At 44.0% G+C, this 27,831-nt stretch overlaps 9 protein-coding genes across 9 annotated transcripts; 4 read left to right on the top strand and 5 right to left on the bottom strand.

The window, feature by feature from the left end:
- Positions 1 to 5,755: 5,755 nt before the first annotated feature.
- On the bottom strand, positions 5,756 to 6,136 carry LOC309564800 (histone H2B 1.1; the record flags this gene model as incomplete). The annotated part of the gene is made up of 1 exon (XM_082269482.1): positions 5,756 to 6,136. One exon carries the CDS (start codon positions 6,134 to 6,136, stop codon positions 5,756 to 5,758), a length of 381 nt encoding a protein of 126 aa, XP_082125608.1.
- A 324-nt stretch (positions 6,137 to 6,460) lies between these two features.
- LOC309564769 (histone H2A type 1-like) lies at positions 6,461 to 6,853 on the top strand (the record flags this gene model as incomplete). Its single annotated transcript, XM_082269451.1, has 1 exon — positions 6,461 to 6,853. The coding sequence occupies one exon, from the start codon at positions 6,461 to 6,463 to the stop codon at positions 6,851 to 6,853; it is 393 nt and encodes a 130-aa protein (XP_082125577.1).
- Positions 6,854 to 8,249: 1,396 nt separating this feature from the next.
- Positions 8,250 to 8,561, bottom strand: LOC309564819 (histone H4; the record flags this gene model as incomplete). Its single annotated transcript, XM_082269502.1, has 1 exon — positions 8,250 to 8,561. The coding sequence occupies one exon, from the start codon at positions 8,559 to 8,561 to the stop codon at positions 8,250 to 8,252; it is 312 nt and encodes a 103-aa protein (XP_082125628.1).
- A 2,965-nt stretch (positions 8,562 to 11,526) lies between these two features.
- Positions 11,527 to 11,942, top strand: LOC309564763 (histone H3.2; the record flags this gene model as incomplete). Its single annotated transcript, XM_082269445.1, has 1 exon — positions 11,527 to 11,942. Exon 1 carries the CDS (start codon positions 11,532 to 11,534, stop codon positions 11,940 to 11,942), a length of 411 nt encoding a protein of 136 aa, XP_082125571.1. The 5' UTR covers positions 11,527 to 11,531.
- A 2,867-nt stretch (positions 11,943 to 14,809) lies between these two features.
- On the bottom strand, positions 14,810 to 15,454 carry LOC309564740 (histone H1B-like; the record flags this gene model as incomplete). The annotated part of the gene is made up of 1 exon (XM_082269423.1): positions 14,810 to 15,454. One exon carries the CDS (start codon positions 15,452 to 15,454, stop codon positions 14,810 to 14,812), a length of 645 nt encoding a protein of 214 aa, XP_082125549.1.
- A 2,686-nt stretch (positions 15,455 to 18,140) lies between these two features.
- LOC309564816 (histone H2B 1.1) lies at positions 18,141 to 18,521 on the bottom strand (the record flags this gene model as incomplete). Its single annotated transcript, XM_082269499.1, has 1 exon — positions 18,141 to 18,521. One exon carries the CDS (start codon positions 18,519 to 18,521, stop codon positions 18,141 to 18,143), a length of 381 nt encoding a protein of 126 aa, XP_082125625.1.
- Positions 18,522 to 18,845: 324 nt separating this feature from the next.
- LOC309564772 (histone H2A type 1-like) lies at positions 18,846 to 19,238 on the top strand (the record flags this gene model as incomplete). The annotated part of the gene is made up of 1 exon (XM_082269454.1): positions 18,846 to 19,238. One exon carries the CDS (start codon positions 18,846 to 18,848, stop codon positions 19,236 to 19,238), a length of 393 nt encoding a protein of 130 aa, XP_082125580.1.
- A 1,396-nt stretch (positions 19,239 to 20,634) lies between these two features.
- Positions 20,635 to 20,946, bottom strand: LOC309564830 (histone H4; the record flags this gene model as incomplete). Its single annotated transcript, XM_082269513.1, has 1 exon — positions 20,635 to 20,946. One exon carries the CDS (start codon positions 20,944 to 20,946, stop codon positions 20,635 to 20,637), a length of 312 nt encoding a protein of 103 aa, XP_082125639.1.
- A 3,486-nt stretch (positions 20,947 to 24,432) lies between these two features.
- Positions 24,433 to 24,848, top strand: LOC309564752 (histone H3.2; the record flags this gene model as incomplete). Its single annotated transcript, XM_082269434.1, has 1 exon — positions 24,433 to 24,848. The coding sequence occupies exon 1, from the start codon at positions 24,438 to 24,440 to the stop codon at positions 24,846 to 24,848; it is 411 nt and encodes a 136-aa protein (XP_082125560.1). The 5' UTR covers positions 24,433 to 24,437.
- Positions 24,849 to 27,831: the final 2,983 nt, after the last annotated feature.

Raw genomic sequence — 27,831 nt, 5'->3', positions numbered from 1 at the left:
GGGACCAACCTCCTTGGGCTGATCTGGGTACTGTCGTCAGACTGCTGAGTGGCGGCTGTTGCTACCTCCTCTTCCTGATCCAATGCCAACAATGGCTGTGCATCGCAAACGTCTTGTGATGGATTGGAAAATAATTCCAGTGACTCAAATGGAGGGTATGTGGTGGTGGTGTCTTTGGGGGTGCACACAGCAGAGCGTGAAGAGGGTGCAGATAGAGAGGATGAGGAGGGTGCAGAAGAGGAAGGCTGAGTGACCCACTCAACCAAGTCTGGTGTGTCCTTTGCCGTAATTGCACGCGCCTTTTGAAACTTCACAGTTAGGCTCCGGCCTATTGCTCCTGCCCTACCACTACCACCCCTGCATACGTCTCTGTCTCTTCCTCTGCCTGTCATGTTTTTTAATTACCGTGTGACAAAAGTCTCTAGAGAATTGCATTATATCTGGAAAAAGGTAGATAACACCCCACTTCAATATGTGGTATTGGGGTATCTATCACACCAGTTCTACAAATAATTGGCCAGTAACTGTTGTCACTTTGTGTAGCACAGTCAACACAGCAAGAGAGGACAATTTTTTGCAGGACTAAAGTACACTCTTAGAAAAGTATACTGTTAAAAAACACCCCACTTCAATATGTGGTATTGTGGGGCCACTGGTCTATCACACCAGTTGTTGAAAAAAATGGCCAGGGAGTTTATCGCTGTGTGTATCAGACTTAACTCAGCAAAAGAGGCAATATTGTTGCAGGACACAAATGCACTTGTAAAAGTATACTCAGATAACACCCCACTTCAATATGTGGTATTGGGGGGCCACTGGTCTATCACACCAGTTCTACAAATAATTGGCTAGGGAGTTTGTCACTGTGTGTAGTATTGCTGCAGCAATGCTCAGTCAGCACACCTGTCACAATGCTGCACAGTGCACAATACTACTACTAATCCACTATAATATGCTTTCTACAAAGTATATTATACTGTAGATTAACCCCCTCCCCCACCCCCTTTTTAGTGCACTGCACAGCAATACCAAAAAAATTGCAGCCCTTTAAATGACTGTTGTGGACATTAACAGAGCAATTTGTGTCACTGCTGACGATCTCTAACTGCCCCTACAGCACAGACTGGATACCTGCCCCCAATACTAAAGAGACTGTAATAGACCCTATACCGACATTGCAGCACTTTAAATGACTTTTGTGGACATTAACAGAGCGATTTGTGTCACTGCAGATGACGATCTCTAACTGCCCCTACAGCACAGACTGGATAACATGTCCCTATACTGAAGAAAGACTGGACCTATACCGATATACCAGCCCTGAAAAGGACTATTGTGGACATTAACATAGCAATTTGTGTGACTGCAGCCAATCTCTAACTACCCCTAAAGCAACCCCTGGATACCTGTCCCTAACCTGAAAAGAGACTGTAGAAGGCCTATACGGAAATACCAGCCCTGAAAAGGACTTTTGTGGATCTTCACAGTGCTATATGTGTCTAGCAAACTCTCACTGATGAGCACAGCAGACCTCTCCCTACACTGGCAAAAAGAGGAACGTGAAATGGCCGCCAGGTCAGGTCTATTTATAGGGTAGGGGGACTGTCCATGTGCTGAAATGTTTCAATTGGCTGTCCTGTTCCACCTGACGGCTGTGTCATGGGTCAAAGTTCTCCCCAATGTAAACTAATATGGCCGTCGCAAACTACGCCATGTGTTTGCAAATTTGTCGGGTAGCAACCAAGCAAAATTTGCCGTGAACCGACCGCCGGGCGAACCGCAAGGCCATCTCTATTAAGTGGTTAATGTTAGCAGCAATATACTGTTTGAACCAATAATGTGTTAGTTTATAGACAATATTTGAGCAGCAAACACCACTTGTTGAAGATTTCATTGCTTGGTGGGTGAACCTTCTCGAAAGGGGCAAACTTGATCTTTGGACACATTTGTGTGTGTGTGTGTGTGTGTGTGTGTGTGTGTGGGGGGGTGATTTTTGTATAATTTTCAGGTCATTAATCTCTTTTCTTGTGCTTTTCAGGGGTTTTATTGCTCTAGTTGACTAAATTCAAATGTCCATATTTACTCTGTAGCACTTAAAACCCTAACTAAAAAAAAAACAAAAAAAAAAAAACATAAATTATAATACATTTAAAAAAGAGCACTTTTTTTTTTTTATTTTCCCAGCCTTGTTCCCAGAGACTTTAATGACGTTCGTTGTTCAGCTCCGAAGTTATGTGATGTTCGGAAGTTATGGAACGATGGGGGGGTCCAGGATTGGAGATTATATGTAACTTCACCAATAAATGAGCTAAACATTTCAGTGAAACAATTTTCTACTTCTAACTTATATAAAGGACTGTTATCCGAGGTGATATTATTGTAATCAGATTTGTATGTAGCTGATACTTTGTACATATTTTTGTCATTTACATATCAGGCAGCTCATTGATTTAGCTATGTACAATGATCTGTTGCTTATTCATTAAATAGATACAGATAGACAAAGATTTGACTGGGCTGACCGAGTAGATACAATGTTTCGTTTTTCTTGCTTCTATTCCCCATTGTGTTGCGAGTTAAAAGCTCCACGATCTTCCCAAATACAAAGTAACAAATTTATGGCGGGAGATTGTTGAGAATCTGTTATTGTAACAATGTTTGAGTGAGGCATAAAAGTTTAGTAACCTCTGCCACCTTGTGGTCATTCCAGGTACAACACCTCGGTGTGTGCAGTACAAGGATATGAATAGGAAATGGCTAGAAAGTGGAGATGATCTCCGCAAAAAAATATAGAATATATAGAAATAAATTATTATGACTATTATATATTTATTGAAGCCTCACAAACATGTCACCCACATCTCTGTACAAAGAGCAGGACATACGCAGCATTTATTCCTATTCTTAAATAAGGATATATTTTATTAATGTGATAAATTGTATTATTACTGTCAGATGAAGTGCACTCTAAAGGCAAACACTTTGTCTTCTTATCGCACTCAGACTTGTAATACAGGTGAATAGTAATGAGGGGAAATGTGATCACAGGACATCATTCTCTCATCTCTTTTACTTCCAATCTTTTCTATGCTGATCGTCTACTCACCGCTAAACTCCTCCAACCAAAACCATGCACACCTACATAGAGCTCCAATGTCAGAACACATTGTACTCCATATTTCCAGAAATTATTTCCCCAATTTGCTATTAATAGACCACGCCTATGATGGCTCCGAGTTGCTATATTTAAATCTCCCACCATAATTCTACTGGCCGTTAGGAAGATTCAGCCGCATTATACCGCTAAAGCCGACATTGTAGAAGTTCTATTCATAGATCTGTTCATCTTCCTCCAAAATGACGTCACTTGTGTCGGTTTTCAGCTTTCAAATATTTTCTCCAAAGCGGTAAAATCCTCGAAGATTACTGCCACAAGCCCGCCAAGTAAACCCAATCTTTTTTTTTTTTTTTTTTTTTTTTTTTTTTTAATTACCAAACCCAACGGATCTTCTCAGAGTCACCCACTTCTATCTAAGAAGGAGCCGGACATACATGTGTGGGAGATCTGATTGTATAATTAGACACCGAAAATTGTGATCCGGGTGGGGGGACAATGTGCTATAATGACACCTGTCCGTCCTAACAGCAATTAAGTTTTTTTTTTTATATGATTTTAAAGTCTAATATAACACATTGAATTGATGTGAGTTTAGATAAGCAGGTGATCTCCTTGGTGTCCATTGCCCTCCATCCTTTAGATTAGACACATTGTTGGGATATGGGACCCATAATCCAATGATAAGGTGCAGAGAACCGTTTGATGGATCAGTAGATGACTCCGGGGTGACATAGTCGGAGCTCAGCACTAACTGCAATACATTTTGCTGTTTTTAAACATATTTGTGATGATCTGATAGAGACAACATTGATTGATTTTCCTTCCACCTATTCTGGAGCTGTTGTAGGGTCAGGAAAATTCGCATTACCCCAATTCTATTTTTCACATTATATGGGGGAGGGGGTGGGACTACAACAATAAATAGAAGACTTTACTTGCACAAGTAATAGAAATGAAGGAAACAGTGAATTGTACAGAAATCCTCTCTTCATCCATTCCCTGTTCATATTTGGCGCTATTCTTCCTTTACTGCGGTTTCCTCTTTCTTCCTTGGAGATTACACAGAAAACATTCATCTGTCACACATCATAACAATTTCATATTTATACAATATTACTGTAAAAAAAAAAAAAAAAAAAAAAAAAAAAGGCCTGCATTCTTGCTTATAAGAAAAAGCTGACCTGATGGAAGACTGATGGAAGGGGCGGGGTCACAGCCATTCAATACTCTGCAGAGAATTTCACTTACTTAGACACATTGTTAACATTTTTCTGATATCTAGTTACAAAAACTGTGTTTATTGATTATTTGTATATATTTATCTGGCAGTGTTGTGATTACTACAGATTTTTACCAGCCCTTTCACTTTTCCTTTATTTTAGGATGTAGGGGGGAAATCCGTAACGGCTACATGTCATGTCTGAAAAATGAAACATTAATTATCGGCCAGTTCCCCGATCATATACAGATCTGATAATGAAACATGTAATACTTTATTTCCAATCACATAGAAAGGTAGAGATCTATGAGAGAAGTAATCTCACTATCATGTTCTGTATGTAGCAGTGTGTGTGTGTGTGTGTGTGTGTGTGTGTGTGTGTGTGGGGGGGGGGGGGGGTAGGGATTCTGCATTTTGAACATATGGAAATGTTTTACATTATTCAATAATCTTTCATTTCTATTTCTGTTTATTCCATATTAATCGAATCTGCCTGAAAATAAAGTGTTAAAGATATTTATTGGATAAATATCTCCTCTGATGATCTCAGTGTGGGATTTGGTGTTATAATGGGGTTGATTATTTCTCTGTAACGTTTTCACAATTCAGGCGGGAAATTTGAAAATAGCTATTTCAGATCTGAGCCAATCAGAACTGTGAGCGGTTTCATTATCAGTCTTATTTAGGCAGCGATGTCTTTATGAGGAATCCAAAGAATTTTATTAGGAGATTTATCTCCGTTTTCAGCCTAGAAAATATTTGTTCCGTAGACTTCTCATAGTTCTCTATAACAAACATCCAATAACAGAGCAACTTCTGTATTCTGATGTGCAAAATCAAACCTTAAAACAGGAAAATAATATTTCTACATATATATTTCCTGGAATTGAAGGGACTGTCCGGGAAAGAGTGATATTTTCTATGAATAATTGTCAGTGTCGGATTAGCCGATCTGAGATGACTGAGCAGATATAATGTTTCACTTTTCTTGCTTCTATCCCCCATTGTGTTGCGGAATAAAAGCTTCATGATCTTCCCAGATAAAGGAACAATGTAAGGCGGGAGATTGCGGAGAATCTCTCATTGTAACAATGCAGCAGAGGTGATTAGAGCAGTTGGGTGTGTGCAGTACAAGGCGAGGAATAGGAAATGTATACAGCCAGAAAGGGGAGACGATCTCCGCAATAAAGAAGGATGAGATTAGAAGGTTTTATTCATTCCCCTTCCAGTCTGACCGACCTACTTCTCATCTCAAGATTATTAATGATGCCATTTTAAATTATCCGAAGAGCTAAAACTTGTAAAAGTAATAAATTGTACGATACATAAAAATTGTATGACAGCTCGGTTGTGTAGTATGTGGGTGGCTCTTAGAAGAGCCTTTGTGTGTTGTTGGGGTGATGGATGGGGGAGGGGTATTACTTGGCGCTGGTGTACTTGGTGACGGCCTTGGTGCCCTCGGAGACGGCGTGCTTGGCCAGCTCTCCGGGCAGGAGGAGGCGGACAGCGGTCTGTATCTCCCGGGAGGTGATGGTGGAGCGCTTGTTGTAATGAGCCAGGCGGGAAGCTTCGCCGGCGATGCGCTCGAAGATGTCATTGACGAAGGAGTTCATGATGCTCATGGCCTTGGAGGAGATGCCGGTGTCGGGGTGGACCTGCTTGAGCACCTTGTAGACGTAGATGGCATAACTCTCCTTCCTACTCTTCCTCCGCTTCTTGCCGTCCTTCTTCTGGCTCTTGGTCACGGCTTTCTTGGAGCCCTTCTTGGGCGCCGGGGCGGACTTGGCTGGTTCAGGCATGATAAGGGATAAGAATGTTTTCTCCGCTCTGAGAAGATAAAGTGTACTGGCGCTGCCCTCATGTGCTGCTTATATAGGCTGTCCTATGCAAATGAGCTGCCTTCCTCCTCACTCTTCTATTGAAAGACATGGTCATGTGATGGGGAGTGACGTCATGCTTTCCTTCCTCGTTTACCGATTGGTCTAGATGCAAACCTAGAGAGCATTGGCTGGCTTCAAACGTGGCCAATCATAGAGCGAGACGTCATATCATTCAAAGTATAACAGGAAAGGGAGCGGCTGCAGCCATTCATATCTCTTTGAGAACTCCAATATCACAGAGACATGTCTGGCCGCGGCAAACAAGGAGGAAAGGTTCGGGCTAAGGCCAAGACCCGATCATCCCGGGCTGGTCTGCAGTTCCCAGTCGGTCGTGTTCACCGTCTGCTCAGGAAGGGTAACTATGCCGAGCGGGTTGGGGCCGGAGCTCCCGTTTATCTGGCCGCCGTCCTCGAGTATCTCACCGCTGAGATCCTCGAGCTGGCCGGTAACGCCGCCCGCGACAACAAGAAGACCCGCATCATCCCCCGACACCTCCAGCTGGCAGTCCGCAACGACGAGGAGCTCAACAAGCTGCTCGGGGGCGTCACCATCGCCCAGGGAGGAGTCCTACCCAACATCCAGGCCGTGCTGCTGCCCAAGAAGACCGAGAGCCACAAGGCCGCCAAGACCAAGTAATCACCACCGGTTCATCCACGTCACCCAACACAACGGCTCTTTTCAGAGCCACCCACCCATCCATACATAGAGCTGCATACATCTACATTGTTATTCGGAGATCTAATTGTAACAATGAAAGATTGCATTTATTTTCCAGGTAGGAAATAAAATACTTACTATGACTAGAAGGTGTGATTCCCCATGGGGGGGAACAATGTCTTAGGATGACACGTGGCAGTAATAAGAAATGATGATAGATGTTTATATTGGAACGCTTTCAGTGTCCCTTTTTATAGAGCAATGTCCTCTCATTACAGGGACTCCTCTTCATTCTCCTCCATCCTTTACTTTAAATCATTCTAGAAATAACAATCCCCCCCCCCCTCCTTCACTCTCACCGCAACACAAATATACATTGTCATGTCATCTCTCATGGAATCTCACAGTTCTGATTGCTGCAATCTTCATGTTTCCCGCCACAATTCTCTTTACACTTCCCATCTACCATCACGATAATACAGCAGCTTCTATTGTGGAACATTCATCAACGGTCCCTTTATTTCACAACGATAATCCATACATTGATAAACGTCCGTTTTGTTGTTTGATACTTCAGAGTCCGCCCTGCTGTAGAGATGATTAGAAAGTCACTGAACACGTGACCTCTACTCTGAGAAAGGAGAGGGAGCGCACACTTTCTTTGTACTCATAGGAAAGACATTAGTGGCTGGCTGTGGGATCTCCCACAACTCTGATTGGCCAATATTTCAAATTTCACCCGCCTGAATTGTGTAAATCGTTACACAAAAATCCATTTCTTTTATACCGCCAAATCCGACCCTGAATACTGAGATCAACTTTGATTGGAAAAACATCAACACTTTAATTTCAATCAGATTAGAGAGGGGTGACCGGATTATTACTGACCAAAAAATGTCCTTTATTGCAAGTGCTCGGAATCCACCGCTATACACAGAACACGACAGTCACATGACTTCTACCTTTCTTTATGATGAGAAAATAGAGTAATGATCATCTAGAAATGTCACTGAGCGATATTTATTGTCCCCTTATCACACCCCGAATTTTTCTATAAAGAAATGTGAGGTGACTGGAAATAATGCCTAAGAAAGGGGTTTATCGGTGTCTCAACAAGCTAGCTGAAAAATAATAAAGTGATCTAACGATATTGTAAGCGGAGAGAATATAAACACTAGATCGCTTCGATCTGTTGTATTCCAAGTAAAATAAAGTTGTACAATCGGATTAATATGTGTTTAGCTAAAAAGCTTTCATTCCGACGTGATAAAAGTTGATCTAAGAGAAATAAATGGTTACAGCTCTTTGTAGGAGAAGGTGGGTGGCCCTGAGAAGGACCTTTGTTAAGGTGAAGTGGGTCGGTGGATGTTGGGGTTTAGCCTCCGAATCCGTAGAGAGTGCGGCCCTGGCGTTTGAGCGCATAGACGACATCCATGGCGGTGACGGTCTTCCTCTTGGCGTGCTCGGTGTAGGTGACGGCATCGCGGATGACATTCTCTAGGAAGACTTTAAGCACTCCGCGGGTCTCCTCATAGATGAGACCGGAGATGCGCTTGACACCCCCTCTGCGGGCCAAACGTCGGATGGCGGGTTTGGTGATGCCCTGGATGTTGTCCCGGAGCACCTTCCTGTGGCGCTTAGCGCCTCCTTTCCCCAGACCCTTTCCTCCTTTACCGCGACCAGACATCTCCAAGCTCTTCGTGTATCAGACGAATGTGAAGTAAAAGCACCCAGCCTCGCTTTATATGCAGCATATGCGGACCTGATGGAGAATAAGGGGGAGGGGTTGGAGGAGGGCGCGTCCAGACGTCACAATAAGTCCGCCTCTCTGTGCTCTCAATCATCCAATCCTCAGCAGTTCCGTGATTTGAATTTCCCGCTCGATGATGCTCTTTGTTCAATAGAAAGAACAACATTTCACTCCTTTTGGGTGACCATTGGATGTTACCTGATCATCATTACTGGTGAGGTCATGTCTCTGACGTCACCCAGGATCCTCCAAATAAATGTCCTCACTACATACTCAGACATCGGAATATTCACATTCAGTGAATAAAATATAATAGTATCCTAATATAAAAAAAGAATATATAAAATAATATATTATGAAGTACATAGAAATCGCAAAAATACCATAAAATGCAGCATTTGTAACACCCCCACCCCACCCAAAACGAGACATAATACCTCCCAGCTTTTAGTAGAGTGCAGATCTCCTAGATAAATGACCCCAACCGGAAAAAAGAAAGAAGAATACCAGAGATGTGAGCGCACTCAAATGTCCATACAACTGCCCTCCCCCTTTTTTTTCCATCAATATGGAAACTAAAATTCTTCTAGCCACCCCAACATTTAGACAATAGTCTTATGAAGAATTATCAGTTTTCCAATATTTTCTAGAAATCCATTTCCTTCCCAATAATTATCACAATCGTTTAGCCGACTTTTTATTACATATTTTGACCAGAGAAGACTTCATAGACCATTAACGCTTCCTGCATATAAAGTTCTCCCCTCAATCCATCCTCCTGTTTATAACAGATGTTCTAACACCTTCCACTGGTGACCTTCCTATCCAGATTACTATATAAAGTCCCCGCAATGAACGCTCGGCTCTGGGTTCCTTCAGGTCATACACTGCACGGATAGATTGTGACATCTAGAACCCTTTGCTGATCTCTCACAAGTCATGTTCCCCCAGAGTCCTGGAACAGATGAGATGTCACACAATGTATTATGTCTCCAGAATCCCGGATCTCTCATCATCTTCTATTAGAATGGGATAGGACCCTGCACAGCTGCTGCACATAACCAGAGGGGTACAAACCAATTCCATCCCTCAGTGCTCATACACCAACCAATCTCACCACATCATTGCACTGTATCAGTTAATGTGTTATTCTGCAGCAATACACCCTGGATCAAACATGCCCCATTCTCAGCAATCAGATCTTTTAGCCTACTTGTTTAATTAGAAGTGTACCACTGTATAGACAAATTGATCATTCATTACAGATCGATCTTAGATCCACATAAGATGATAGACAGATAGATAGATAGATAGATAGATAGATAGATAGATAGATAGATAGATAGATAGATAGATAGATAGATAGATAGATAGATAGATAGATAGATAGATAGATAGATAGATAGATAGACCGAAAATCTATCTATCTATGTGTGAAAGGTGCAGTAGCGGCACACCTATTATAATTATTACACAGGGATTTGATTGAAAGGGGAATTCAGCAATAGGTGTTAGGATTTAATACTGATCCACATGGGACATCTAGAAATAATGATCGCACCGAGCGATCCCTCATCTGCCGACTTCTAAAGGTTTTATCTGACACAAAAAAAACATGCAAAATAATCCGATAAATTTTGCAGTCTGGATGCCATTTCCTCAGATCTTCAGCTATGAATTGTAATTCTGTTATCAAACTGCACACACTAATCCGTTTTATTCTGTTCCTATGGATTCGGAAAGGAAGCCATGAAATTACATTGTATCTCTTCACAGATCCCCGCACGGAAGTCATTCCTCTTTTTACCAGCAGGTGTCAGTGTTTCTCCTCCATAGAGAATACATTGGAGCAGTTTAGTTCAATTTCATTCAAATGGATCTGATAGAAAACTTCCTGAGCGCTGATCCATCTGGAAACAATGACACCGACTGATCCCAGATCTGCCCGGAGCAGGGAGGGCAATGCTGGGGGGACGATTCATTGTCTGCTCAGAGATCTGTCCCTCCATGTTAGTACAGAATTGTGCTGGATGGAATAAGCTGTGCAAGTCAACTTTCTACTTGTTATTCACTAAGAACGGAATAATCAGATCAGTGAGATCGGAGGAGGATTTTCTGTCATCTCATTTACTGTATTATGGAGAAAAACTGTCCAATCTCAGATCTTCTAATTCTTACACCGATTAGGAATCTCCGATCTTTTTTTTATTTTATATCATATTTCTGATGAATATTTTCTCATTTGGCAGGAAGGAAAACTGATAGAAAGGATCCTCAGCCATTCAATACTCCGAAGAGAATTTCATTTACTTTGTAACTAGAAACCAGCAACATGTTTACAATGTTTCTAAGAGGGGACAGATCTGCTTCTTCAGACATGAAATATTTGTGTTATTGATTCATTGTACATATCTGGCAGTGCCATGATTTCTACCAGTCATTTCACTTTTTTCTTATTCTAGTTTTAATATGAGGAAATCTATAACTGCTACATGTCTGATAGAGGTCAGTTCCATGATCCTACACAGATCTGATAATGAAACATGGAATCCTTTATTTCCCATCATATAGAAAGGTAGAGATCTACCGCCAGTCCATTCTCACAGTCTATGATTCCTAAATCTATAAAGATATGTCTGATGAATGTTTTCTCTTTTTGAGAATAGAGATCGCTTGTATGATGTAAAGTAACTCCCCTCCCCCATCCCACACAAAGATGGTGACTCTACTTACAAAGATAACGTACAGATTTTGGCGGGCATTTTAAAAATGCCGCTTTTTTTAAGAAAACCAATCATTGAAAGGCGTGTGAGTTACTTGTCCAATCGGAAGGCAGTGCTGTGTATAAATGGCTCCGCAGAGCGGCAATGCCTCACATTCACTGTTCCAGCAGAGAGTTGAGTAAAGATGGCGAGAACCAAGCAGACCGCCCGGAAGTCCACCGGAGGGAAAGCTCCCCGCAAGCAGCTGGCCACCAAAGCCGCCCGCAAGAGCGCCCCGGCCACCGGCGGAGTCAAGAAGCCTCACCGCTACAGGCCCGGCACCGTGGCTCTCCGAGAGATCCGCCGCTACCAGAAATCCACCGAGCTGCTCATCCGCAAGCTGCCCTTCCAGCGCCTCGTCCGAGAGATCGCCCAGGACTTCAAGACCGACCTGCGCTTCCAGAGCTCCGCCGTCATGGCTCTGCAAGAGGCTTCAGAGGCTTATCTCGTCGGACTCTTCGAGGACACCAACCTCTGCGCCATCCACGCCAAGAGAGTCACCATCATGCCCAAAGACATACAGCTGGCACGCCGCATCCGCGGAGAGAGGGCATAGAAGGGGAGGGCACCACCACTCCTACTACTACTCCCATCATCCCAACACAAAGGCTCTTTTCAGAGCCACCACATCCTCCTATATACAGAGCTCTATATATATATACTACCTCATCACACCGACTACATGCTGGAAAATACCGGCTACTACATTCCTATACATTCCCCGGGATCACCTTCACCACATCTTTCTTTTCTCTCCCTTCTCTGCGCTCCGAAGCTCAGTGTGGAAGTAAAGCTCACCTCTAATATAATTACACAGAAAACATTCCCATTTCTCATCTAGAAGGGACATCCTTTCTCTTGCCGATTTATTGTAATAAATACAATGGAACTCATCTGTAACACAATTCACACTTCCTCTATATCTTCCCTAATAGATACAATGTTACAATATTTAACGGTAAAACACACTTTCCTAGGAACAGATTAAACAATCTTTGTCTCTTTGGTTCCCATTCTCTCAGGAGACACATAGTTGCATTTTCTAGAAACGTAATAATTTCTTATTTCAAACAATGGAATCGATCTCGAGTCATTAGGAATCGTGCTTAGAGAGCTGATGACCAATCAGCCCATTTAATTTGTGGGGGGAGGGGGGTAAACCTTACACAGTCCACATGGAGATGTCACTATGGGGATCAGGAGGGATTTTTCCTCTATCTCCCCTCCCCCCATACTAGAACTGTGTCATCACAGGAGATCACACACGGACACATTACAGGGAAGAATACATCCGGGATTGGAGAGGAAAACAATTCATCTGTATGGAGATTCATTTTCCTGCCCATCCCTCACTCAGCACTATTGTGTACGGATATGAGGATAGGGGGGGGGATTACGAGCAGTAGTTTCTCTTTACTTATTATCGCACGACGCCCATGTTGGGGTTCCACTGTTACTGCAAATATTTTAAACCATTAAAATATTGGCAGGCAATTGAATATAAATTATATATATCAGCCAATAGGAGCTTTTAGGTAATCATACAGATTTATCTTCTCAAAAAGTTATAACATTCTCAACACAGGAGACTTCCTAATCATTGTAAGATGAGCGGAGGATGAGATCTCCCGATCATTAGAATGATTCTCCTTTAAACTTTTACATTCTAAAACAAGTGAATGATCTAGAAGAGGAAATATTGATCAGCGCCCATCTCTGATGTCTGTGTGCTATTAGATGTGTAGAAGAGATGCGGAGCACTGTGTGCCGTGGGTGTAGGTAGGTATGTGTGGCTCTGTTAGGAGGAGGTGGGTGTAGGTAGGTATGTGTGGCTCTGTTAGGAGGAGGTGGGTGTAGGTATGTGTGGCTCTGTTAGGAGGAGGTGGGTGTAGGTAGGTAGGTGTGGCTCTGTTAGGAGGAGGTGGGTGTAGGTAGGTATGTGTGGCTCTGTTAGGAGGAGGTGGGTGTAGGTAGGTATGTGTGGCTCTGTTAGGAGGAGGTGGGTGTAGGTAGGTATGTGTGGCTCTGTTAGGATGATGTGGGTGTAGGTAGGTATGTGTGGCTCTGTTAGGAGGAGGTGGGTGTAGGTAGGTATGTGTGGCTCAGTTAGGAGGAGGTGGGTGTAGGTAGGTATGTGTGGCTCAGTTAGGAGGAGGTGAGTGTAGGTAGGTATGTGTGGCTCAGTTAGGAGGAGGTGGGTGTAGGTAGGTATGTGTGGCTCTGTTAGGAGGAGGTGGGTGTAGGCAGGTATGTGTAGCTCTGTTAGGAGGAGGTGGGTGTAGGTAGGTATGTGTGGCTCTGTTAGGATGAGGTGAGTGTAGGTAGGTATGTGTAGCTCTGTTAGGATGATGTGGGTGTAGGTAGGTATGTGTGGCTCTGTTAGGATGAGGTGAGTGTAGGTAGGTATGTGTGGCTCTGTTAGGAGGAGGTGGGTGTAGGTAGGTATGTGTGGCTCAGTTAGGAGGAGGTGGGTGTAGGTAGGTATGTGTGGCTCTGTTAGGAGGAGGTGAGTGTAGGTAGGTATGTGTGGCTGTTAGGAGGAGGTGGGTGTAGGTAGGTAGGTGTGGCTCTGTTAGGAGGAGGTGGGTGTAGGTAGGTAGGTGTGGCTCTGTTAGGAGGAGGTGGGTGTAGGTAGGTATGTGTGGCTCTGTTAGGAGGAGGTGGGTGTAGGTAGGTATGTGTGGCTCAGTTAGGAGGAGGTGGGTGTAGGTAGGTATGTGTGGCTCTGTTAGGAGGAGGTGAGTGTAGGTAGGTATGTGTGGCTGTTAGGAGGAGGTGGGTGTAGGTAGGTATGTGTGGCTCTGTTAGGAGGAGGTGGGTGTAGGTAGGTAGGTGTGGCTCTGTTAGGAGGAGGTGGGTGTAGGTAGGTATGTGTGGCTCTGTTAGGATGAGGTGAGTGTAGGTAGGTATGTGTAGCTCTGTTAGGATGATGTGGGTGTAGGTAGGTATGTGTGGCTCTGTTAGGATGAGGTGAGTGTAGGTAGGTATGTGTGGCTCTGTTAGGAGGAGGTGGGTGTAGGTAGGTATGTGTGGCTCAGTTAGGAGGAGGTGGGTGTAGGTAGGTATGTGTGGCTCTGTTAGGAGGAGGTGAGTGTAGGTAGGTATGTGTGGCTCAGTTAGGAGGAGGTGGGTGTAGGTAGGTATGTGTGGCTCTGTTAGGATGATGTGGGTGTAGGTAGGTATGTGTGGCTCTGTTAGGAGGAGGTGGGTGTAGGTAGGTAGGTGTGGCTCTGTTAGGAGGAGGTGGGTGTAGGTAGGTATGTGTGGCTCTGTTAGGAGGAGGTGGGTGTAGGTAGGTATGTGTGGCTCAGTTAGGAGGAGGTGAGTGTAGGTAGGTATGTGTAGCTCTGTTAGGAGGAGGTGGGTGGCTCTGAGAAGAGCCTTTGGGGGGTGTAGATGAAGGAGGCCTCCGGCTGCTTGGATTTATTTCTTCTTCGGAGCGGCCTTCTTGGGCTTGGCTGCTGCCTTGGGTTTGGCCGCCTTCTTAGCCGGACTCTTGGCGGCTTTTTTGGGCTTGGGTGCAGCTTTGGGCTTCTTGGGGCTCTTTGTCACCTTCTTGGCAGCTGCAGCCTTTGCCGGTTTCTTGGGGCTCTTGGCCGACTTCTTGGGGGATTTTACTGCCTTCTTGGGGGACTTGGCCGCCGGTTTCTTAGGGGACTTGGCTGGCTTTTTGGCCGCAGCTGATGGCTTCTTTTTGGGGGCTTTCTTGGCCTTGTCGCCCTCTTGCTGCTTCTTGTTGATCTTGAAGGATCCGGAGGCTCCATGTCCTTTCACCTGGACGAGGCTCCCCTTAGTCACCAGCGCCCTGATGGCGACCTTGAGGCGGTTGTTGTTCTTCTCCACATCGTATCCTGAGGCGGCCAGGAGCTTCTTGAGGGCGGCCAGGGAGACCCCGCTGCGCTCCTTGGAAGCGGCCACGGCTGTGACGATGAGATCGGACACGCTGGGACCGGACGGCTTCTTGCTGCCTTTCTTCCCTCCTCCGGCTGCCGCCTTCTTAGTCGCCTTCTTCTTGGCGGCGGGCTCCGCTGGAGGAGCGGCGGCTGGGGCGCTCTCAGTCTCAGACATGATTCTAGAAAGTCTATTGGACAGATAAACTTCCCCACTCACCTCTTCTGGGATTATATAGTTAAACGTCCTGCACTGCTATTGGTCGGTACACAACAATCCTCCTGCTCTGCTATTGGTTACACATCAGACACGCCCACTCAGTATCATGGAGTAGTTGGAGAATCTTCTCTCTCTTGTTGTGTTTCCCCAGTAGATAGAAAACCGACTTTTATGTGAAATAGAACGCTGTCCGATCTTCATCGGGGACCCGATCTGCTCACTGGACTGTCACTTATCGGGGGTCACTTACAGCTGCCAGGAGCTGCTGAGGAGGCTGAACACAGAGGCTGCAAACACCTCCATCCTCCTGAGTGTGTGTCCCATTCTTCCTTCTATCTTCTTTTCTACACAAATTCTACACAGAAAACAATCTTCTCACATCTCCCTCTAGAATGATCTTCACATTAGATGAGTAAAGAGTGACCAACAGGAAACATTTCCCTCTAATACAGAACTCTGCTCATTTATAGCTGAGTAGAAGGAGCCTGGAAGAAAAACATCAGCCGGTGACATGAGATCCTTGTGTGATGTGATGGGAGAGATTGTTATACATACAAATGTCTCAGCTGATTACACAATGTCATGTTTAATATACAATGCATCATTATCTGCTCACCATGATAAACATGTTTTTATACAAATACTCTGAGTATGTTTATTGTCACATATTGCTGCAAATCTATACTGGCGGCTACTCAGGTATAATGTCATATAGAGGTAAAGAAGTCACTCTGGAAGACCTCCCCTCTATTAAAATGTAATCTGCCCCCCTCCATTCCAAGCACCGCTCTTCTAGTGTTAATCAATTCCGGCTAAACCTGGAAAATATACAGCGCCAAGAAAAAAGCTTTCCATGATCCTAATCACATCAAAAGTCCATGTATCTCATAATTTTTCACATTATATGGGGGAGGGGGTGGGACTACAACAATAAATAGAAGACTTTACTTGCACAAGTAATAGAAATGAAGGAAACAGTGAATTGTACAGAAATCCTCTCTTCATCCATTCCCTGTTCATATTTGGCGCTATTCTTCCTTTACTGCGGTTTCCTCTTTCTTCCTTGGAGATTACACAGAAAACATTCATCTGTCACACATCATAACAATTTCATATTTATACAATATTACTGTAAAAAAAAAAAAAAAAAAAAAAAAAAAAGGCCTGCATTCTTGCTTATAAGAAAAAGCTGACCTGATGGAAGACTGATGGAAGGGGCGGGGTCACAGCCATTCAATACTCTGCAGAGAATTTCACTTACTTAGACACATTGTTAACATTTTTCTGATATCTAGTTACAAAAACTGTGTTTATTGATTATTTGTATATATTTATCTGGCAGTGTTGTGATTACTACAGATTTTTACCAGCCCTTTCACTTTTCCTTTATTTTAGGATGTAGGGGGGAAATCCGTAACGGCTACATGTCATGTCTGAAAAATGAAACATTAATTATCGGCCAGTTCCCCGATCATATACAGATCTGATAATGAAACATGTAATACTTTATTTCCAATCACATAGAAAGGTAGAGATCTATGAGAGAAGTAATCTCACTATCATGTTCTGTATGTAGCAGTGTGTGTGTGTGTGTGTGTGTGTGTGTGTGTGGGGGGGGGGGGGGGTAGGGATTCTGCATTTTGAACATATGGAAATGTTTTACATTATTCAATAATCTTTCATTTCTATTTCTGTTTATTCCATATTAATCGAATCTGCCTGAAAATAAAGTGTTAAAGATATTTATTGGATAAATATCTCCTCTGATGATCTCAGTGTGGGATTTGGTGTTATAATGGGGTTGATTATTTCTCTGTAACGTTTTCACAATTCAGGCGGGAAATTTGAAAATAGCTATTTCAGATCTGAGCCAATCAGAACTGTGAGCGGTTTCATTATCAGTCTTATTTAGGCAGCGATGTCTTTATGAGGAATCCAAAGAATTTTATTAGGAGATTTATCTCCGTTTTCAGCCTAGAAAATATTTGTTCCGTAGACTTCTCATAGTTCTCTATAACAAACATCCAATAACAGAGCAACTTCTGTATTCTGATGTGCAAAATCAAACCTTAAAACAGGAAAATAATATTTCTACATATATATTTCCTGGAATTGAAGGGACTGTCCGGGAAAGAGTGATATTTTCTATGAATAATTGTCAGTGTCGGATTAGCCGATCTGAGATGACTGAGCAGATATAATGTTTCACTTTTCTTGCTTCTATCCCCCATTGTGTTGCGGAATAAAAGCTTCATGATCTTCCCAGATAAAGGAACAATGTAAGGCGGGAGATTGCGGAGAATCTCTCATTGTAACAATGCAGCAGAGGTGATTAGAGCAGTTGGGTGTGTGCAGTACAAGGCGAGGAATAGGAAATGTATACAGCCAGAAAGGGGAGACGATCTCCGCAATAAAGAAGGATGAGATTAGAAGGTTTTATTCATTCCCCTTCCAGTCTGACCGACCTACTTCTCATCTCAAGATTATTAATGATGCCATTTTAAATTATCCGAAGAGCTAAAACTTGTAAAAGTAATAAATTGTACGATACATAAAAATTGTATGACAGCTCGGTTGTGTAGTATGTGGGTGGCTCTTAGAAGAGCCTTTGTGTGTTGTTGGGGTGATGGATGGGGGAGGGGTATTACTTGGCGCTGGTGTACTTGGTGACGGCCTTGGTGCCCTCGGAGACGGCGTGCTTGGCCAGCTCTCCGGGCAGGAGGAGGCGGACAGCGGTCTGTATCTCCCGGGAGGTGATGGTGGAGCGCTTGTTGTAATGAGCCAGGCGGGAAGCTTCGCCGGCGATGCGCTCGAAGATGTCATTGACGAAGGAGTTCATGATGCTCATGGCCTTGGAGGAGATGCCGGTGTCGGGGTGGACCTGCTTGAGCACCTTGTAGACGTAGATGGCATAACTCTCCTTCCTACTCTTCCTCCGCTTCTTGCCGTCCTTCTTCTGGCTCTTGGTCACGGCTTTCTTGGAGCCCTTCTTGGGCGCCGGGGCGGACTTGGCTGGTTCAGGCATGATAAGGGATAAGAATGTTTTCTCCGCTCTGAGAAGATAAAGTGTACTGGCGCTGCCCTCATGTGCTGCTTATATAGGCTGTCCTATGCAAATGAGCTGCCTTCCTCCTCACTCTTCTATTGAAAGACATGGTCATGTGATGGGGAGTGACGTCATGCTTTCCTTCCTCGTTTACCGATTGGTCTAGATGCAAACCTAGAGAGCATTGGCTGGCTTCAAACGTGGCCAATCATAGAGCGAGACGTCATATCATTCAAAGTATAACAGGAAAGGGAGCGGCTGCAGCCATTCATATCTCTTTGAGAACTCCAATATCACAGAGACATGTCTGGCCGCGGCAAACAAGGAGGAAAGGTTCGGGCTAAGGCCAAGACCCGATCATCCCGGGCTGGTCTGCAGTTCCCAGTCGGTCGTGTTCACCGTCTGCTCAGGAAGGGTAACTATGCCGAGCGGGTTGGGGCCGGAGCTCCCGTTTATCTGGCCGCCGTCCTCGAGTATCTCACCGCTGAGATCCTCGAGCTGGCCGGTAACGCCGCCCGCGACAACAAGAAGACCCGCATCATCCCCCGACACCTCCAGCTGGCAGTCCGCAACGACGAGGAGCTCAACAAGCTGCTCGGGGGCGTCACCATCGCCCAGGGAGGAGTCCTACCCAACATCCAGGCCGTGCTGCTGCCCAAGAAGACCGAGAGCCACAAGGCCGCCAAGACCAAGTAATCACCACCGGTTCATCCACGTCACCCAACACAACGGCTCTTTTCAGAGCCACCCACCCATCCATACATAGAGCTGCATACATCTACATTGTTATTCGGAGATCTAATTGTAACAATGAAAGATTGCATTTATTTTCCAGGTAGGAAATAAAATACTTACTATGACTAGAAGGTGTGATTCCCCATGGGGGGGAACAATGTCTTAGGATGACACGTGGCAGTAATAAGAAATGATGATAGATGTTTATATTGGAACGCTTTCAGTGTCCCTTTTTATAGAGCAATGTCCTCTCATTACAGGGACTCCTCTTCATTCTCCTCCATCCTTTACTTTAAATCATTCTAGAAATAACAATCCCCCCCCCCCTCCTTCACTCTCACCGCAACACAAATATACATTGTCATGTCATCTCTCATGGAATCTCACAGTTCTGATTGCTGCAATCTTCATGTTTCCCGCCACAATTCTCTTTACACTTCCCATCTACCATCACGATAATACAGCAGCTTCTATTGTGGAACATTCATCAACGGTCCCTTTATTTCACAACGATAATCCATACATTGATAAACGTCCGTTTTGTTGTTTGATACTTCAGAGTCCGCCCTGCTGTAGAGATGATTAGAAAGTCACTGAACACGTGACCTCTACTCTGAGAAAGGAGAGGGAGCGCACACTTTCTTTGTACTCATAGGAAAGACATTAGTGGCTGGCTGTGGGATCTCCCACAACTCTGATTGGCCAATATTTCAAATTTCACCCGCCTGAATTGTGTAAATCGTTACACAAAAATCCATTTCTTTTATACCGCCAAATCCGACCCTGAATACTGAGATCAACTTTGATTGGAAAAACATCAACACTTTAATTTCAATCAGATTAGAGAGGGGTGACCGGATTATTACTGACCAAAAAATGTCCTTTATTGCAAGTGCTCGGAATCCACCGCTATACACAGAACACGACAGTCACATGACTTCTACCTTTCTTTATGATGAGAAAATAGAGTAATGATCATCTAGAAATGTCACTGAGCGATATTTATTGTCCCCTTATCACACCCCGAATTTTTCTATAAAGAAATGTGAGGTGACTGGAAATAATGCCTAAGAAAGGGGTTTATCGGTGTCTCAACAAGCTAGCTGAAAAATAATAAAGTGATCTAACGATATTGTAAGCGGAGAGAATATAAACACTAGATCGCTTCGATCTGTTGTATTCCAAGTAAAATAAAGTTGTACAATCGGATTAATATGTGTTTAGCTAAAAAGCTTTCATTCCGACGTGATAAAAGTTGATCTAAGAGAAATAAATGGTTACAGCTCTTTGTAGGAGAAGGTGGGTGGCCCTGAGAAGGACCTTTGTTAAGGTGAAGTGGGTCGGTGGATGTTGGGGTTTAGCCTCCGAATCCGTAGAGAGTGCGGCCCTGGCGTTTGAGCGCATAGACGACATCCATGGCGGTGACGGTCTTCCTCTTGGCGTGCTCGGTGTAGGTGACGGCATCGCGGATGACATTCTCTAGGAAGACTTTAAGCACTCCGCGGGTCTCCTCATAGATGAGACCGGAGATGCGCTTGACACCCCCTCTGCGGGCCAAACGTCGGATGGCGGGTTTGGTGATGCCCTGGATGTTGTCCCGGAGCACCTTCCTGTGGCGCTTAGCGCCTCCTTTCCCCAGACCCTTTCCTCCTTTACCGCGACCAGACATCTCCAAGCTCTTCGTGTATCAGACGAATGTGAAGTAAAAGCACCCAGCCTCGCTTTATATGCAGCATATGCGGACCTGATGGAGAATAAGGGGGAGGGGTTGGAGGAGGGCGCGTCCAGACGTCACAATAAGTCCGCCTCTCTGTGCTCTCAATCATCCAATCCTCAGCAGTTCCGTGATTTGAATTTCCCGCTCGATGATGCTCTTTGTTCAATAGAAAGAACAACATTTCACTCCTTTTGGGTGACCATTGGATGTTACCTGATCATCATTACTGGTGAGGTCATGTCTCTGACGTCACCCAGGATCCTCCAAATAAATGTCCTCACTACATACTCAGACATCGGAATATTCACATTCAGTGAATAAAATATAATAGTATCCTAATATAAAAAAAGAATATATAAAATAATATATTATGAAGTACATAGAAATCGCAAAAATACCATAAAATGCAGCATTTGTAACACCCCCACCCCACCCAAAACGAGACATAATACCTCCCAGCTTTTAGTAGAGTGCAGATCTCCTAGATAAATGACCCCAACCGGAAAAAAGAAAGAAGAATACCAGAGATGTGAGCGCACTCAAATGTCCATACAACTGCCCTCCCCCTTTTTTTTCCATCAATATGGAAACTAAAATTCTTCTAGCCACCCCAACATTTAGACAATAGTCTTATGAAGAATTATCAGTTTTCCAATATTTTCTAGAAATCCATTTCCTTCCCAATAATTATCACAATCGTTTAGCCGACTTTTTATTACATATTTTGACCAGAGAAGACTTCATAGACCATTAACGCTTCCTGCATATAAAGTTCTCCCCTCAATCCATCCTCCTGTTTATAACAGATGTTCTAACACCTTCCACTGGTGACCTTCCTATCCAGATTACTATATAAAGTCCCCACAATGAACGCTCGGCTCTGGGTTCCTTCAGGTCATACACTGCACGGATAGATTGTGACATCTAGAACCCTTTGCTGATCTCTCACAAGTCATGTTCCCCCAGAGTCCTGGAACAGATGAGATGTCACACAATGTATTATGTCTCCAGAATCCCGGATCTCTCATCATCTTCTATTAGAATGGGATAGGACCCTGCACAGCTGCTGCACATAACCAGAGGGGTACAAACCAATTCCATCCCTCAGTGCTCATACACCAACCAATCTCACCACATCATTGCACTGTATCAGTTAATGTGTTATTCTGCAGCAATACACCCTGGATCAAACATGCCCCATTCTCAGCAATCAGATCTTTTAGCCTACTTGTTTAATTAGAAGTGTACCACTGTATAGACAAATTGATCATTCATTACAGATCGATCTTAGATCCACATAAGATGATAGATAGATAGATAGATAGATAGATAGATAGATAGATAGATAGATAGATAGATAGATAGATAGATAGATAGATAGATAGATAGATAGATAGATAGATAGATAGATAGATAGATAGATAGATAGATAGATAGATAGATAGATAGATAGATAGATAGATAGATAGATAGATAGATAGATAGATAGATAGATAGATAGATAGATAGATAGATAGATAGATAGATAGATAGATAGATAGATAGATAGATAGATAGATAGATAGATAGATAGATAGATAGATAGATAGATAGATAGATAGATAGATAGATAGATAGATAGATAGATAGATAGATAGATAGATAGATAGATAGATAGATAGATAGATAGATAGATAGATAGATAGATAGATAGATAGATAGATAGATAGATAGATAGATAGATAGATAGATAGATAGATAGATAGATAGATAGATAGATAGATAGATAGATAGATAGATAGATAGATAGATAGATAGATAGATAGATAGATAGATAGATAGATAGATAGATAGATAGATAGATAGATAGATAGATAGATAGATAGATAGATAGATAGATAGATAGATAGATAGATAGATAGATAGATAGATAGATAGATAGATAGATAGATAGATAGATATAGATAGACCGAAAATCTATCTATCTATGTGTGAAAGGTGCAGTAGCGGCACACCTATTATAATTATTACACAGGGATTTGATTGAAAGGGGAATTCAGCAATAGGTGTTAGGATTTAATACTGATCCACATGGGACATCTAGAAATAATGATCGCACCGAGCGATCCCTCATCTGCCGACTTCTAAAGGTTTTATCTGACACAAAAAAAACATGCAAAATAATCCGATAAATTTTGCAGTCTGGATGCCATTTCCTCAGATCTTCAGCTATGAATTGTAATTCTGTTATCAAACTGCACACACTAATCCGTTTTATTCTGTTCCTATGGATTCGGAAAGGAAGCCATGAAATTACATTGTATCTCTTCACAGATCCCCGCACGGAAGTCATTCCTCTTTTTACCAGCAGGTGTCAGTGTTTCTCCTCCATAGAGAATACATTGGAGCAGTTTAGTTCAATTTCATTCAAATGGATCTGATAGAAAACTTCCTGAGCGCTGATCCATCTGGAAACAATGACACCGACTGATCCCAGATCTGCCCGGAGCAGGGAGGGCAATGCTGGGGGGACGATTCATTGTCTGCTCAGAGATCTGTCCCTCCATGTTAGTACAGAATTGTGCTGGATGGAATAAGCTGTGCAAGTCAACTTTCTACTTGTTATTCACTAAGAACGGAATAATCAGATCAGTGAGATCGGAGGAGGATTTTCTGTCATCTCATTTACTGTATTATGGAGAAAAACTGTCCAATCTCAGATCTTCTAATTCTTACACCGATTAGGAATCTCCGATCTTTTTTTATTTTATATCATATTTCTGATGAATATTTTCTCATTTGGCAGGAAGGAAAACTGATAGAAAGGATCCTCAGCCATTCAATACTCCGAAGAGAATTTCATTTACTTTGTAACTAGAAACCAGCAACATGTTTACAATGTTTCTAAGAGGGGACAGATCTGCTTCTTCAGACATGAAATATTTGTGTTATTGATTCATTGTACATATCTGGCAGTGCCATGATTTCTACCAGTCATTTCACTTTTTTCTTATTCTAGTTTTAATATGAGGAAATCTATAACTGCTACATGTCTGATAGAGGTCAGTTCCATGATCCTACACAGATCTGATAATGAAACATGGAATCCTTTATTTCCCATCATATAGAAAGGTAGAGATCTACCGCCAGTCCATTCTCACAGTCTATGATTCCTAAATCTATAAAGATATGTCTGATGAATGTTTTCTCTTTTTGAGAATAGAGATCGCTTGTATGATGTAAAGTAACTCCCCTCCCCCATCCCACACAAAGATGGTGACTCTACTTACAAAGATAACGTACAGATTTTGGCGGGCATTTTAAAAATGCCGCTTTTTTTAAGAAAACCAATCATTGAAAGGCGTGTGAGTTACTTGTCCAATCGGAAGGCAGTGCTGTGTATAAATGGCTCCGCAGAGCGGCAATGCCTCACATTCACTGTTCCAGCAGAGAGTTGAGTAAAGATGGCGAGAACCAAGCAGACCGCCCGGAAGTCCACCGGAGGGAAAGCTCCCCGCAAGCAGCTGGCCACCAAAGCCGCCCGCAAGAGCGCCCCGGCCACCGGCGGAGTCAAGAAGCCTCACCGCTACAGGCCCGGCACCGTGGCTCTCCGAGAGATCCGCCGCTACCAGAAATCCACCGAGCTGCTCATCCGCAAGCTGCCCTTCCAGCGCCTCGTCCGAGAGATCGCCCAGGACTTCAAGACCGACCTGCGCTTCCAGAGCTCCGCCGTCATGGCTCTGCAAGAGGCTTCAGAGGCTTATCTCGTCGGACTCTTCGAGGACACCAACCTCTGCGCCATCCACGCCAAGAGAGTCACCATCATGCCCAAAGACATACAGCTGGCACGCCGCATCCGCGGAGAGAGGGCATAGAAGGGGAGGGCACCACCACTCCTACTACTACTCCCATCATCCCAACACAAAGGCTCTTTTCAGAGCCACCACATCCTCCTATATACAGAGCTCTATATATATATACTACCTCATCACACCGACTACATGCTGGAAAATACCGGCTACTACATTCCTATACATTCCCCGGGATCACCTTCACCACATCTTTCTTTTCTCTCCCTTCTCTGCGCTCCGAAGCTCAGTGTGGAAGTAAAGCTCACCTCTAATATAATTACACAGAAAACATTCCCATTTCTCATCTAGAAGGGACATCCTTTCTCTTGCCGATTTATTGTAATAAATACAATGGAACTCATCTGTAACACAATTCACACTTCCTCTATATCTTCCCTAATAGATACAATGTTACAATATTTAACGGTAAAACACACTTTCCTAGGAACAGATTAAACAATCTTTGTCTCTTTGGTTCCCATTCTCTCAGGAGACACATAGTTGCATTTTCTAGAAACGTAATAATTTCTTATTTCAAACAATGGAATCGATCTCGAGTCATTAGGAATCGTGCTTAGAGAGCTGATGACCAATCAGCCCATTTAATTTGTGGGGGGAGGGGGGTAAACCTTACACAGTCCACATGGAGATGTCACTATGGGGATCAGGAGGGATTTTTCCTCTATCTCCCCTCCCCCCATACTAGAACTGTGTCATCACAGGAGATCACACACGGACACATTACAGGGAAGAATACATCCGGGATTGGAGAGGAAAACAATTCATCTGTATGGAGATTCATTTTCCTGCCCATCCCTCACTCAGCACTATTGTGTACGGATATGAGGATAGGGGGGGGGGGGGGATTACGAGCAGTAGTTTCTCTTTACTTATTATCGCACGACGCCCATGTTGGGGTTCCACTGTTACTGCAAATATTTTAAACCATTAAAATATTGGCAGGCAATTGAATATAAATTATATATATCAGCCAATAGGAGCTTTTAGGTAATCATACAGATTTATCTTCTCAAAAAGTTATAACATTCTCAACACAGGAGACTTCCTAATCATTGTAAGATGAGCGGAGGATGAGATCTCCCGATCATTAGAATGATTCTCCTTTAAACTTTTACATTCTAAAACAAGTGAATGATCTAGAAGAGGAAATATTGATCAGCGCCCATCTCTGATGTCTGTGTGCTATTAGATGTGTAGAAGAGATGCGGAGCACTGTGTGCCGTGGGTGTAGGTAGGTATGTGTGGCTCTGTTAGGAGGAGGTGGGTGTAGGTAGGTATGTGTGGCTCTGTTAGGAGGAGGTGGGTGTAGGTAGGTATGTGTGGCTCTGTTAGGAGGAGGTGGGTGTAGGTATGTGTGGCTCTGTTAGGAGGAGGTGGGTGTAGGTAGGTATGTGTGGCTCAGTTAGGAGGAGGTGGGTGTAGGTAGGTATGTGTGGCTCTGTTAGGATGATGTGGGTGTAGGTAGGTATGTGTGGCTCTGTTAGGAGGAGGTGGGTGTAGGTAGGTATGTGTGGCTCTGTTAGGAGGAGGTGGGTGTAGGTAGGTATGTGTGGCTCTGTTAGGAGGAGGTGGGTGTAGGTAGGTATGTGTGGCTCTGTTAGGATGATGTGGGTGTAGGTAGGTATGTGTGGCTCTGTTAGGAGGAGGTGGGTGTAGGTAGGTATGTGTGGCTCAGTTAGGAGGAGGTGGGTGTAGGTAGGTATGTGTGGCTCAGTTAGGAGGAGGTGAGTGTAGGTAGGTATGTGTGGCTCAGTTAGGAGGAGGTGGGTGTAGGTAGGTATGTGTGGCTCTGTTAGGAGGAGGTGGGTGTAGGCAGGTATGTGTAGCTCTGTTAGGAGGAGGTGGGTGTAGGTAGGTATGTGTGGCTCTGTTAGGATGAGGTGAGTGTAGGTAGGTATGTGTAGCTCTGTTAGGATGATGTGGGTGTAGGTAGGTATGTGTGGCTCTGTTAGGATGAGGTGAGTGTAGGTAGGTATGTGTGGCTCTGTTAGGAGGAGGTGAGTGTAGGTAGGTATGTGTGGCTGTTAGGAGGAGGTGGGTGTAGGTAGGTAGGTGTGGCTCTGTTAGGAGGAGGTGGGTGTAGGTAGGTAGATGTGGCTCTGTTAGGAGGAGGTGGGTGTAGGTAGGTATGTGTGGCTCTGTTAGGAGGAGGTGGGTGTAGGTAGGTATGTGTGGCTCAGTTAGGAGGAGGTGGGTGTAGGTAGGTATGTGTGGCTCTGTTAGGAGGAGGTGAGTGTAGGTAGGTATGTGTGGCTGTTAGGAGGAGGTGGGTGTAGGTAGGTATGTGTGGCTCTGTTAGGAGGAGGTGGGTGTAGGTAGGTAGGTGTGGCTCTGTTAGGAGGAGGTGGGTGTAGGTAGGTATGTGTGGCTCTGTTAGGATGAGGTGAGTGTAGGTAGGTATGTGTAGCTCTGTTAGGATGATGTGGGTGTAGGTAGGTATGTGTGGCTCTGTTAGGATGAGGTGAGTGTAGGTAGGTATGTGTGGCTCTGTTAGGAGGAGGTGGGTGTAGGTAGGTATGTGTGGCTCAGTTAGGAGGAGGTGGGTGTAGGTAGGTATGTGTGGCTCTGTTAGGAGGAGGTGAGTGTAGGTAGGTATGTGTGGCTCAGTTAGGAGGAGGTGGGTGTAGGTAGGTATGTGTGGCTCTGTTAGGATGATGTGGGTGTAGGTAGGTATGTGTGGCTCTGTTAGGAGGAGGTGGGTGTAGGTAGGTAGGTGTGGCTCTGTTAGGAGGAGGTGGGTGTAGGTAGGTATGTGTGGCTCTGTTAGGAGGAGGTGGGTGTAGGTAGGTATGTGTGGCTCAGTTAGGAGGAGGTGGGTGTAGGTAGGTATGTGTGGCTCAGTTAGGAGGAGGTGGGTGTAGGTAGGTATGTGTGGCTCTGTTAGGATGATGTGGGTGTAGGTAGGTATGTGTGGCTGTTAGGATGATGTGGGTGTAGGTAGGTATGTGTGGCTCTGTTAGGATGAGGTGGGTGTAGGTAGGTAGGT

Source organism: Pelophylax lessonae, assembly GCF_965119305.1.
Source record: "Pelophylax lessonae genome assembly, chromosome: 9".
Taxonomy (NCBI): Eukaryota; Metazoa; Chordata; class Amphibia; order Anura; family Ranidae; genus Pelophylax; species Pelophylax lessonae.
Note: the sequence above shows the minus strand (reverse complement) of the source record. Positions and strands in the feature narration are given on the sequence as shown.